Here is a 12,500-nt window from a genome sequence, read left to right as displayed (position 1 = left end):
ATATATATACACAACACCTGCACAGCTACATTTCTCAGGTTCGAGGCTAAACACAGGGTCTTTACAGCTCATTTGCACTGTGAATAAACTTCACTATAACTTCACACACTGGATGGTGATACTGATTCAACTCAGTGATGTTAATTTGAGAGAAAACTAAAGTCTACCTGTGATGATGGCACCATGGAAGTCTGCCTTCAGAAGCTTCTGTTGCACAAACTGTGGATTGCTGTAAAAACACAACAGCATCAGAGACTGCCCACACAGTGGACCAAAAGCACTTCTGAGATAGCTTTGAATTAAAAGTCAAGTAGGAATGTCAGGGTTCACATCTGTGGAGATCTAAACTGATCTACCTTGTTGGTTTCAACCCGCTGCACAGGTCAATAACGTACTGTGTCCAGAGATTATGCAGAGGCAGGAAAAGCTTGTATCTACAATGATAATGAGAAGGACAGTGATGCCGAGGAGAGAAAACAACGAGCTGAATGACAAATGTAGCACAATCAAGAACATTTTGATGCGGCCATGTGTCAATGTTCCAAACACATTTCTCTTCATATGGAGCACAATGACTTCAGGCTCCTCACCAACCTCTGGTGCTCAGGCTTGATCTGGAAGATCTTCATCGCCCTCTTCTGCCGAGCGTTCAGTCCTTTGGCCTTCTTGCTTTTCCTCTTGGACTTGTCCTTCTTGGGCCTGGTGTAGCCCAGTATCACAGCCTTGTGAGTCAACATGCTCTTCAGATCATATCGTGCGTGGTGCTGAATGCTGTTCTTCAGGAACGCCTGGGTGAAGGCCGCTGCTTTGGAGCTGGGCCGAGACTGCAAATGAGACCAATAACCCCGGGGATATTTACAGAGTGTGAAATGTTTTTCTTTCCTGTAACATGCACAACACTAAGTCCAGTCTGTAGAGTTTGGTCAAACGTTTGAAACAAACAAGATTTTTGAGGTCGACATAATAATGATTAAGAGTGGAAAAAAAGGTAATATGATGATATTCCTTTATTGATTCCCAATAATCATTGTGAGAAGTGACAAAATATATGGACTGGATATTTAACAGTTTAGCAATAAACTTCACTATCAAACATCAACATTTTAAGAGTTGACTTCAGGGGACTGAACTCTCCTGGTTCATTCCCTGTTCAACACTAGTGATCTGTACTGTCCCAGTTAAATTAACAAATAAAGACAACTACTACATAACTACAAATCAAATGCAAAAAACATTTATTTAGAAAAATAAGTCAATTATATTAATGTTGTATAAATACAAATATACAATGTCAGAAAATAGTGAAAATGCTTGTTGTGGTTTTCTAGTTTAAAATGTCTTGTATCTGACCAACAGTCCAAAACCACAGATATTATTATTATTATTATTATTATTATTATTATTATTATTATTAACTTGTTCAATGAAGAAAAGCTTCAAACCCTCATATTTATGAAGGTTGAACCAACAATTATTTTTTTTCTAGAAAAATGACAAAAACAAGTTACAGTTGGAATACACGGTTTAGTGCACGATACAGCACATCATGTCCACTGAGAGGACTCTGCTCACCTCAACACCGAGAACCTTCACCAGATCCTGAGGAATCGTGGCTCGAACAAGTGCTTCTGTTGAACAGGACAAACAAAACTGGTATTACACCAAACCTGATCCACTCCCTGAGGCCCTGGACCAGAAGGCAGCAGTGCTCTTTGGGCCGATGAAGACGTCTGCAGCCTAAGATACTATTAAATCCCCTTATTGCTGTCCAACCCAACTTCTTTCATGAACTAGAATTCTCCTGCCCGCTGTTGTGGGGTGATCTGATTTTATTACATACAAGATTGTAATGTACAATCATCATTTTGTAACTTCAAGAAAACCAATTAGTTTCTAGGATTTTATGTGTTTTTTAGCCTTTTTTGGTGTGAAAAAACATCTGTTTTGATTCAACCCTGACAATAAAGAGGCTGGGACTTTCCCTGGAGGATCTCAGCTGTTCTGACTGACATCATAGCTTCAGGGGAACCACATTCAAAGTATAAACAACAATTATTAGTCAAACAAGTGACAGAGAGGACACACAGTCCTTTAATAGAGTAGACAGACCTGTCTGACGAGATACTGCAGTACCGCTCTGCAGTGAGACTGAGGAAGTACAGAGGCAGTTACCCTTGGAGTTCAGACAGTGCTGATGTTGCTCACAGGGCTCTCATGTCCCAGACAGAGAGGTGCACTGTCTTTATCCTGGTGCAGCTGGGTGTTGAATCTTAACACTTTTTGGTACCGACTGAAATGTGTCTTGTTTTGAGTATCAGAATTGGTCACATACTGACAACTGCCTTCACATCTCTGGTCAGAATCAGACTCTTGTCTACTTCCTCTTTCAACTGACAGTTTTAAAATATCATTTGAAATTTTAGAATTTCATTTAGGCAAAGTTCTTGTACACAAGGCTTGAACAGCTTTGCAGAAGTAAAATTCAAGCACTTTCAAGGTTACAAAACCAAAAATGTCCAGACTTTCAAAACCTTTATCAGAATATAAATGCAATTTGGAATAAATAAAGTTTACAGAATTTCTTTATACCCACAGTAATTCATGTTTATATACTTACTTATAGTACTTTTTGTATTTTACTAGCTGTTCATATTAACTTTGATTGTATGTTTTGATCATGATTATTTAATGCAGAGCTAGAATTAAAACTTCTTCTGACAGGAACTATTTGGTGCATCTGTCCTTATTATGATTGTGTAGCTGAAACATCAGATTATGTTGAAAAACAAGTATATTTCAAGGAGTATATTTAAATTCAAGCATAAGAAAACATAATGGGTAAATTAAGCATTTTGCAAACTTTGAGGACTTTCTACAGCAGCAGTGTACCAGCCAGCTACATGTGGGCTGCCTTAATCACTTTTTTGTAACATTGTTAAAAATCTTACGTTTGATGTCATGGCCTGGTAGAGTTGAGACACCCAACGTGTTAGCAACCTATTGCCTGTTTACACATCCAACATGAGCATTCATTTGGAGTGGTGTTTGTGTTAACCCTAACCCTAACCCACCGGATGAACGCAAGTCTAGTATCCTCTGTCTTTTAGCTCTGCTATCGGGCTCTTTAGTTACTAAATGATCCACTGTGTTCAACAGCTTTCATTGTTTTACTGGAAACAGCTGCCTGTTACTTCTGGAAAGCACAAACGGGCTTATTGTGAGTGGAGAGAATGAATCAAAACAGTCATGTTGCGCCCTGTGAAACCAAAACAATGAGCAAAAAGATGATACAATGCTCCGTAGAGGTTAAGAGAGCTGCACAGTTGGTGATTACAGTCTGTGTCTTTTTGACATTATCAGGAGGTAGACCGGGTCTTCCAAGATTGGTGGTTAAATCATCGGCTCCTCCACTCCGCACATCAAAGTGTCTTTGGGCAAGATACTGAACCCCTAATCACTCCTGAAGGCACAGGAGTGAGTGAGTGAGTGAGTGTATTATGATGTACAGTTTGGCACATTGCATGGCAGCCCTCCCATCAGTGTATGAATGTATGTGAATGGAATACAGCAATTATCCATGTCATTATTACACCAGTTTGTCTGAAAGTAAGAACACAAGCATAGTAGAATACAGGCAAAAGCACTCCCCACATTTGAGCCTTCCATTTTTGTTTGAGTTAATTTTGATATCATCTGAACAAGCCAAGCCTTATAAAAACGTAGATGAGGTGCCTTCTGGAAGAATGCGACATGTTCCTGTATTACAGTGTGGTGTTTTGTCGTTGTGTTGTACATGCTTGTATGTATTGCTTTTGTACCTCCAGTAACGTTAGTAAGTGGTAGTAAGAAAGCTTTCGTGGTATTTGTACTTTTAGCCTACTCAACTCAGTACATATTTGAATGCAGGATTTATATTGCTACTTTTATTTTATTAGTACTTCTTGTCCCACTGCTTTAACAGCATCCCTACACAGATATTGGGCTATACAGAAAAACAGGGGAATATATTGTAGATGTTCATGGTCAACACTCATCCACTCCTTTAAACTCACCTTCCATTTCCACGTTTTTCCACGCAGACTTCCCGAAGAAATTCAATACAGACTCCCTCTGACTGCAGAAAAACTGTTCACATGTGTTTTGATTACACACGAGCTCACTTCCGGTTCCTTCTTCTTCTGAAGTTTCCGGCACACTGTCCGCTGCGAGGCGTCATGCTGCCCCCTACAGTCAGTACCGCGCATCACAAGCACTTCGTAATTCACATCTTTACATTAAAGACACTAAGAATTACATTCCAACGCGATTGCAAGTCTTTTTAAAAGAAATAACAGATTACAAGAAAAATAATATATTTTATATAATTCATTGTTTAATGGAGCTGTACTGGTGTTATAATTCACACATTCTGCAATCCATGTGTTCTCCACATGTTTTATTCCACCTTCTCTTTACATGCATTTACATGAAATGTTTCTACAAGTTACAATTGAATATTGTAATTAATGCTCAATTTAACTTAGAATTCAATTAGCTGGTTTCTGCACAGGGATCAATGAACCAAAAAAAGCAGTGCTTTATGTTATGTTATATAAAGTTATTGGTTTGTCTTATTTGAAGCTATTGTTCTGCACTTAAAATTATTTCACCTATTTGAAGCTAATGTACTTGCAAGATTCTTGCTGTTCGGAGTTGTATCCTCATGGTTATTTGCACTTATTGTAAGTCGCTTTGGACATGTGATCATTTGTTTTTATGATATCAAATCAAATCAAGTTTATTTATGAAGCACAATTAAAAACAGCCAAAGTTGAGCAAAGTGTTGTATACAGTAAAATGACATAAATATGACATTAACTCTAACTAAGTTATAATAAATAAAATTGGTAGATACAAGAAGGCTCTGGAAAAAGTTAGTAAGTGGAGATCAGGGATTCTTTTGTCAAACTACTATATCAAAGGCCAATAATGAACATTCATGCTTACTTCAGTACAGTGGCGCACTAACCTTTTTTTCATGCCCCCCTTTGGATGAATGTAAACTAATGTAATTGATCTTTATAAACAACTAATAATATTGAAGATATAACAAAATAAGTAGTTATTTTAATAAAATGTTTTAAACGCTTTGTTACATTTTCTTGACTTTGGTTCTGACATGTTTGCCTGATGAGTATCTTCAGTTCTTCTGCCTGCTACAAAGCTGTCCATGTCATACTTAATACATGGATCTGGTAGACGGGCTAGCATGAAAACACCTTTGTTTGTTTCCTCATTCTTCTCCACATTCTCCCCTGAGACCCGCCCCAGGGGAAACCTGATCGCAGTTCAAAACCCCTTGCTCTGGTTGTAAACTGCTGGATGTTGTAACAAACTCATAATTAGTCACACAAATGTTTACATTCATGCTGAGTGGCTTTCAGGCAGCACCAATATGGCTCCATCTCTGCATAACCTTTAGCCTTGCTATGGTGGCCTATATACCACATATCTCTGTACAGAGCACATACAATACAATCAATGAAATCACAAATGAAGACATTTTGGCAAAATATTTATTTAAAATCTGTTTGTATATATTTATACACAGTTAAAATTTACAAGCTGTATCTCAACTTAATTAAAACATCATAAAATTGCATTCCAACTTCCCTATACATCCTAACTGCTTTCAATAAAACATTTGAACTGTATTTATATAAATACTAAGGCCCACTTTGCCCTTTCTATAATAAAAAGAAACTCGAAATCTAGTATAAAAAATAAATATGAATACATTGGCTTTAAGGTAAATCCCACTCTGCAAAGAGAGAACATCTGTTCATAAGCTTGTGATAGTCCATCCAGTAATCCAGCATGCAGCCTCACCAGGACAAATACTCCCAGAATGCACTGTATGCTCCTTCCACACATGCACGACACTCGCTAAATAAGAAATGTGACATATCGGTGTGTCAGGCGTGAATATAAAGCTTCTGATACATGAAGCTGCATGTTCCCAGTCAGACATAGAATACACGCGCAGTATATAGAGGTTCCCATAGTTAGCAGGATGTTTCAAAAACCTGGGATAAGATTTCCATTATTGTGTGTGTGTGTGTGTGTGTGTGTGTGTGTGTGTGTGTGTGTGTGTGTGTGTGTGTGTGTGTGTGTGTTTGGACAAAGAGTGCCTTGTTAGAATATGCACTCTGAGTGCTTTCCAGTCAAATGTGTTTCCTGGTTCCTGGTAGATGTTTTGTCCCTTGCAAACATCCTTCCCAGAAACCCGTTTAGATAATTGCATTGCACATTCTACACATGCAGAACAAAAGTATTATTTCAGCTAACTAATATCAACACCTGCTTATTGGCCCAGAATAGATAATCACAGCTAATTTGATCAAGCTGTTTACAATCTATAACTTCATAAACTCAGGCTGTTCACACTAAACCTGTTTGGTGTGCCAAACTGTGCTGATCTTTATGAGCCTGCAGGTGTAAATCATTTTGACAGGTCATCAGAACAGAAAGCTTATAGCTTTATATATAGTTATACTATATTTGTTGCATTTATGAAATTACAGAATGACAATAAAAGAAACTGTTGAGATCTTATTGCTATTTTTATCTGTTTTAACAAAGCAAAACAGCAAACTCTTGTGAAGAGGAGGAAAACATACAGTGGCATGTTTAGACAGACTTTGAAAGACATTAACAGAACTATGCAGTCTATTTCAGTGCTGTCCATATGTGTTGAATCAAATCAAATGAATATAATATAAAAAGCAGCCTATTAGCTTAAAAAGAGTAAACATAAACAGGTCATTATGTCTACGTGGTGGTGGTGATGGCTTCATAGACGAAGACAAATCTCTAATTTTTTCACGCATCTCCAGCTCGGTACTTTTCAGCAAATGCTGCGTGTTTGTTCTTGAAATGTCTTTCAACATCACATTTTCTGTTGTTTGACCATTTCTCACCACATATGGAGCACGCAGGTAAACCAGCATCGTTGGCAGTAAAAGCAAACGTATCTGTCCACGCACAATTTATTTTAATCTATTTTGCTCCGAGACTTTTCTTCTTTTGGTTTTATCCATGGCATACCGGGTTAGGTGGGGGTCTGCAACTCAAGAGGAGCCCCCTGCAGGGGAAGGCGCCGCGCCCGTAGACGCAGTAGAATGTGACGCATTCTTTAGTGAACAAAATGTTTAAAAATATATTTTATTTCAGCGTCACAATATCACCTGGAACTCCAAGATAAGAGGAGTTCCCTTTGAAGGATCGTCCACTGTGCAACAACACATACATGTTCCATGTTTGTTTTGTCAAAGCTTCAGGGAGCCACTACAGAGAGGTTAAAGAGCCGCATGTGGCTCCTGAGCCACAGGTTGCCGGCCCCTGACCTAACCCATCAAGGATGGTCTGTCACATGTAAAAAGAGCTTAAACATATTCCACATTGCAGACCACATTGGACACATGTTCTAGGTTCACTGTGGGAAGGGGGCTTACTGTAAGTCACGAGGAGCGAGATCGGGTTTTTAAAAAAAGCTGGTGAAACCACTTAACTTCTGAGTTCCCAAATTGAGAAAAAAGTGAGATAAAATCTGCTAATTCTTTGTAAATAAGCACAATAAAGGTCATTCTCCTGTCACAGCAGCAGTACATATACATGCATACATTCATTATCTGTAAGCAGAGTGTGATGAGACAGTATACTTGGATTTGTATGGTTGGGCAACTATACTGCAAAACCTTTCATTCATTTCAAAGAAAAAAACCTCCTGAATTTTAGTAGTTTAACCGATAAGTGAGACAGTCTGCTCTGGAGACTCTCAATGGTGGTTCTAAGGGGGGGCCGGGGCCCCGTAATGTTAAGCCTGTACCCTCCTCCGACCCCCCTAACTGTGTTGAATATTTTCGCCCCACATTTATCGCCAGAGGGGAAATTGTAAATACTCACGGGCAGTGATGAATGCAATATACATTAACACTGAATGAGTATTCCTGTGTTTATTGTTATAGTGTATTGTTCATTTTTTTGAGAACCAAACTTTGGGATTAACATATTTTCTACCCCTAAAATCGCATGTGGCCCCGGCCCCAATTCTTCTTGTCAGTTTGATTAATTTCCTGAGCAGTTATTGAAAAGACACTTGTAACTTGTAACATGTGCTTTCTACTTTTTTCAGTAGTAGCAATTTTATATGACAATAATCTAAAATTAAAATATATTAGTAGTAGAATGCTGTAATATTGACATTTCAGTGCTTCTACCACACAATAGACTCATTTAGCAGCAGTGTCTTGACTTACTGCATATAGGTGCTGGTGCTGGTGCTCTGTGCTCTGTGCTCTGTGCTCTGTGCTCTGTGCTCTGTGCTCTGTGCTGTGTGTGTGTGTGTGTGTGTGTGTGTGTGTGTGTCACCACTGTAGGTGTAAGTGTGGATGTTGGTGTAGTTGACATAGTAATTCCTCTTCGGTTGGCTCCTGGATCTGCTCTCTGCAGAGAAAGAGGGGCAAGTCAAGGAGAACAGAGCATCGATTGGTCAGAGAGCGAGCTGTGGATTGAGAGATGTTTCGTTTATATGACTTACAACAAAACAGTAGTATCAACCTACTTGAACATGAGCTGAACAGATGTTTCGAATCTGATCCTCTCCACATCTGTAACAGAGCAGCTGTGACTACGGTCCCACCTATAGATGAAGTTCTGTTAGAAAACAAGGAACACAGTATTTTAATATGTAGTTTATATTAAAAGATAAGGCTGGCAATTTCCCAGATTTTTATTTTCATTCAAGTCACTTATACTAACAATCCCTTTCCGATTTCTCCTGTGGCAATGAAGATGCACATTTTTAAAACCCCTCACAAATAGGTCAAAGGAAAGTGTGACCTGTCCAACAGTCAGTGCCTTAAACCTGCATTCTGTCTAATGGCCAGCAGGGGGCGCCTCCACTGGCTGCAAAAAGAAGTCAGACTGTATAGAAGTCTGGGAGAAATGAGCCGACTTCTCACTTGGTTTATTACCTCAGCAAACATTTTTCAAATGAGTTCATGGTCTCAATCTTTAGTTTGAAATCTTCTTCAATACAGCCTGATGTTCACTTTGTAAATTATGTTCCCATTTACAGTCAAACAGAACGATAAAGCAGAGTAAGCTTTAGGGTCACGTGTGCGACACATGAAATGTGTGACAACATTAGAAAATGACGCCACACAGACCTGTTAAATTGTCATCAATTGTGTTTGTAGTCAGTCTAATCCCAAACTACGTTACTTCAATGCATAAAGACAAAGTTATGTTTCCATGGTTACTTGCAGTTTAATAAATTAAGTTTGAAGCATTTTCCTGTCGCCGTGTTATGAGTGAATGTACGTCTGTGTTGTCTGAGTGAACTGACCTCTAAGATGAGCGCCACAAACAAGTTGACCCACATGACAGAGGAGGTGAGCCACCAACACACAAAGTAGATCTTTGACCACCTGGGGAAAAACACACACCATCACCATCAGTTACCATCAACTCCAGCATCAGCTGCTATGCATGTCAAAGGGATTTTTCTCACTCAGTGGTGTATCTGCTGTATGCGTCCATGAAGGCCTGCCAGTTGTTGACTATCATGACATCATAGAGCAAAATGATGGAGGCCTGAGAGAGAGGCGGGGAAAGATTCTCTTCAGCAGCACAAACAGATTTAATCACAGCACCTTATGATCATTGGCATCGGTAACTCATCATCATCAAATGTCAAACAGATAAATAATTACTTTCCAATCCCAACCATGAAGATCTGACTGCTCTTGTTACTCACAGCAAAGTCATCGAAGTTATTTGGCCAGTAGCCCAGCTGCTCATAGGTGCCACACTCCATGCTGAAGTTAGAGGTGATGTTCTCCATGGAGCTATTGGAGAACACACTGCAACCCAACAACAGAGCAGGTTGTTCAGTCCACACTTAACTGTGTTGTTTTCCTGCATGTCTGCTGGATTGCAGGATGACTGCCACAATTATCCTACAAACTTTACATTTAATTAAGATCTCTTCTGCACGTGGATATAAGAAGCACAACACTGTAATCTGTTCCAGGTTTCAATAAGCTTAAAATGCTTACCTTTCTTTACTATTAGCACAGAGCTAGATACAAAACCTTCAGTCAGCAGCAGCTTCTTATTTTACCGTGCACTGAATTGTTGCCGATGACAGATTACATCAGCTGTCGGTAATTAATGTAATTCTGTAAACAACTTGCCACAAGGTCAAAATGAAACCTGGATGATGTTGTTGGTTACTGTGCTCGCAGTGGATTCTGTACTTGTTTAAAGATCATTTAGAGAAAGAAGCATCGCTCTACAATCTACTGCAAATGACCATCAGAGGCGTCACCACATCTTTTTAATTATATGAACCCAGCTGTAGTTAATCTGGTTTGCATAAAGTGCCATTAAATAAGACCTGACCAGGGACTGAATGAGTTATGACACATCATAGAGAGATTTGTAGTTTGTAGTTATATTGCACATATTACTGGACCTGCTGTGAACCTTTGAAAGTCACAACTACTGTAAATTCACTTTCCAATGCTTCTTTTAATTTGCTGCAAGTTTCTCTCAGTCAGTCTCTGCCTCTGTGTGTGTGCATCTGATCAAGCAGGGCTGCACATATTTATATTCATTTCCATTCGCTCCTCTTATATTTCGCGGCTCTGAACAGGAACGCCTCAGAATACAAATTGCACAGATGTTCAGCAGTGTTCTTCCACTTTACCGGAGTTAAACTGAAGTTTTAGTACAGATGTTATTCTAATGTGTGGGATAACATATTCTTTTCAGGTTGTAGATACATAATAAGACATTATTTGGTGTTTCTGCTGTTTGCCAACATAAATGTGGGAAGGAGCTTCGTGTCATGAGCACGGGTGTGTTTCGTCTCTATCATGTGTTCTCACGGCAGAAGGCTTCATACCTCATCCCTGGAGGAGGTTTAATGACTCCCTCGAACAGCCAGATCCCAAACACAGCAAACACATAGAACACCACCTGCACAGAGAGCACCAAGAAGACATGAGAAACGGCTCTGCACCTCCACCACTGTGCTGAGCAGACCAAACAATATGCACACGTTATGCTTTTATGAGCCAGACGATGATCTCATGTCATCATTCAGCATATTTGAAAGCATGATTATCACCAAAAAAGAAGATCTTTTTTTGTACTCGAGCTTCATTACTCAAATGAATAATTAGAAACTGTGTATGTGATGGGACTTGAGAAAAGTTCATATTTTGTATAATACTTTTCATAGAAAAGTAAATGTAGATCAGCTGGTGGATTACAGTCTGCTGACTCACCATTAGTATTCCTGCAAAGGCTCTGAGGTTCTTCACCAGGTCCAACAGTGTACTTGCCACCAAAGCCATGAGCTGGACAACAAGAAGGAACGTATGAAAGGCAAACAGGCACATAAAGACACACAGGAATGTATTTGTGATGAGGCTGCACCGTCTGTGTGTAGTGAGAGAGGACACACTGCTGAAGTCCTGTTTACCGGTTATCATCGCTGCATATTGTTGTTTTACTGTTTACAGGCTTCTCAGAAAAAAACACTAATTGGTATGTGAATGATAATTGTTCTGGGACAACTTTTATTAAACAAAGTTGTTGTTTTTGTTTGCCTGCTGTGTACCTTGATATCTGGAATGATGCGCAGGAAGCGGAACACAATCAGCATGTTGATCAAACGAACCATCTCCCACAGAGACATTACACCCTGAGAGGATGGCTCCCTGTTAATACACACACACACACACACACACACACACACACACACACACACACACAGACACACAGACACACACACAGACACACACCACTTATTGATTTTAAAGAGACACATACACAATTCTTTCGTCCTGCAGCTACAGAATATATTCCTGTGTGCAGTGTGTGAGTGTTTTATAAGCTGCATCTACATTACTGAGTCCAAACAAAAAGGAAACATCACAGTGAAAGGTGAGGCTGAGAGTGTCGGACTTTGTAAATGTTGGTTAAAAAGTTAAACAGTGTCTTTGTATTTCACTTTAATATATCTTATAAATCTGTAATATGTTTGATCCAAAGATGTGTAATTGCAGAAATGAGAAGGAAAATGTTTTGTGCTCCAGCCTTTGAATTTAATATTCATAGATTCAGTGAGTCTCTTGCTATTTGTCTCTGTTCTTCACTGATTAGATGTTTTAGAATCCGTCTCACATCTTGGGATATGTGCTTTTTCTACTGTGTCTTTCTGTGTTGGTCAGGTCTCCCATCTCAAGATGAAAACTCAATTGGACCTTGTTATATAAAGGTTACTTGAAATTAGTACCCAGGCAAGTTATTTTTCATATATTCCTGCCACTTAAATGTGAATCATTATTGCAGAATATAAAAACAACGACTACAGATTACATGAGAGGTCCAAACTGAAGAATGAGTAGATAGAAACTAACCATTGAGAATAAGGAAGCCTGTAGGTG

At 39.1% G+C, this 12,500-nt stretch overlaps 2 protein-coding genes across 2 annotated transcripts in view; both read right to left on the bottom strand.

Moving 5' to 3' along the window:
• Positions 1-4,197, bottom strand: part of pop4 (POP4 homolog, ribonuclease P/MRP subunit) — a 7,829-nt gene extending 3,632 nt beyond the window's left edge. The window contains exons 1-5 of the mRNA XM_029456579.1: positions 4,053-4,197; positions 1,573-1,628; positions 595-824; positions 357-434; positions 168-229 (exon numbers count right to left, since the gene is read on the bottom strand). Coding sequence (XP_029312439.1) covers positions 168-229; positions 357-434; positions 595-824; positions 1,573-1,628; positions 4,053-4,059 — 433 coding nt within the window. The 5' untranslated portion in view covers positions 4,060-4,197. The remainder of the gene's footprint in view (positions 1-167; positions 230-356; positions 435-594; positions 825-1,572; positions 1,629-4,052) is intronic.
• Positions 4,198-7,241: 3,044 nt separating this feature from the next.
• Positions 7,242-12,500, bottom strand: part of tpcn2 (two pore segment channel 2) — a 23,296-nt gene continuing 18,037 nt past the window's right edge. Inside the window, 9 exon segments of the mRNA XM_029456590.1 lie at positions 7,242-8,484; positions 8,603-8,694; positions 9,389-9,470; positions 9,554-9,636; positions 9,800-9,905; positions 10,952-11,025; positions 11,337-11,408; positions 11,672-11,771; positions 12,474-12,500. The exon segment at positions 12,474-12,500 is cut by the window's right edge and continues 23 nt beyond it. Coding sequence (XP_029312450.1) covers positions 8,406-8,484; positions 8,603-8,694; positions 9,389-9,470; positions 9,554-9,636; positions 9,800-9,905; positions 10,952-11,025; positions 11,337-11,408; positions 11,672-11,771; positions 12,474-12,500 — 715 coding nt within the window. The 3' untranslated portion in view covers positions 7,242-8,405.

The sequence above is a fragment of the Cottoperca gobio genome, chromosome 3 (genome assembly GCF_900634415.1).
Source record: "Cottoperca gobio chromosome 3, fCotGob3.1, whole genome shotgun sequence".
Taxonomy (NCBI): domain Eukaryota; kingdom Metazoa; phylum Chordata; class Actinopteri; order Perciformes; family Bovichtidae; genus Cottoperca; species Cottoperca gobio.
Note: the sequence above shows the minus strand (reverse complement) of the source record. Positions and strands in the feature narration are given on the sequence as shown.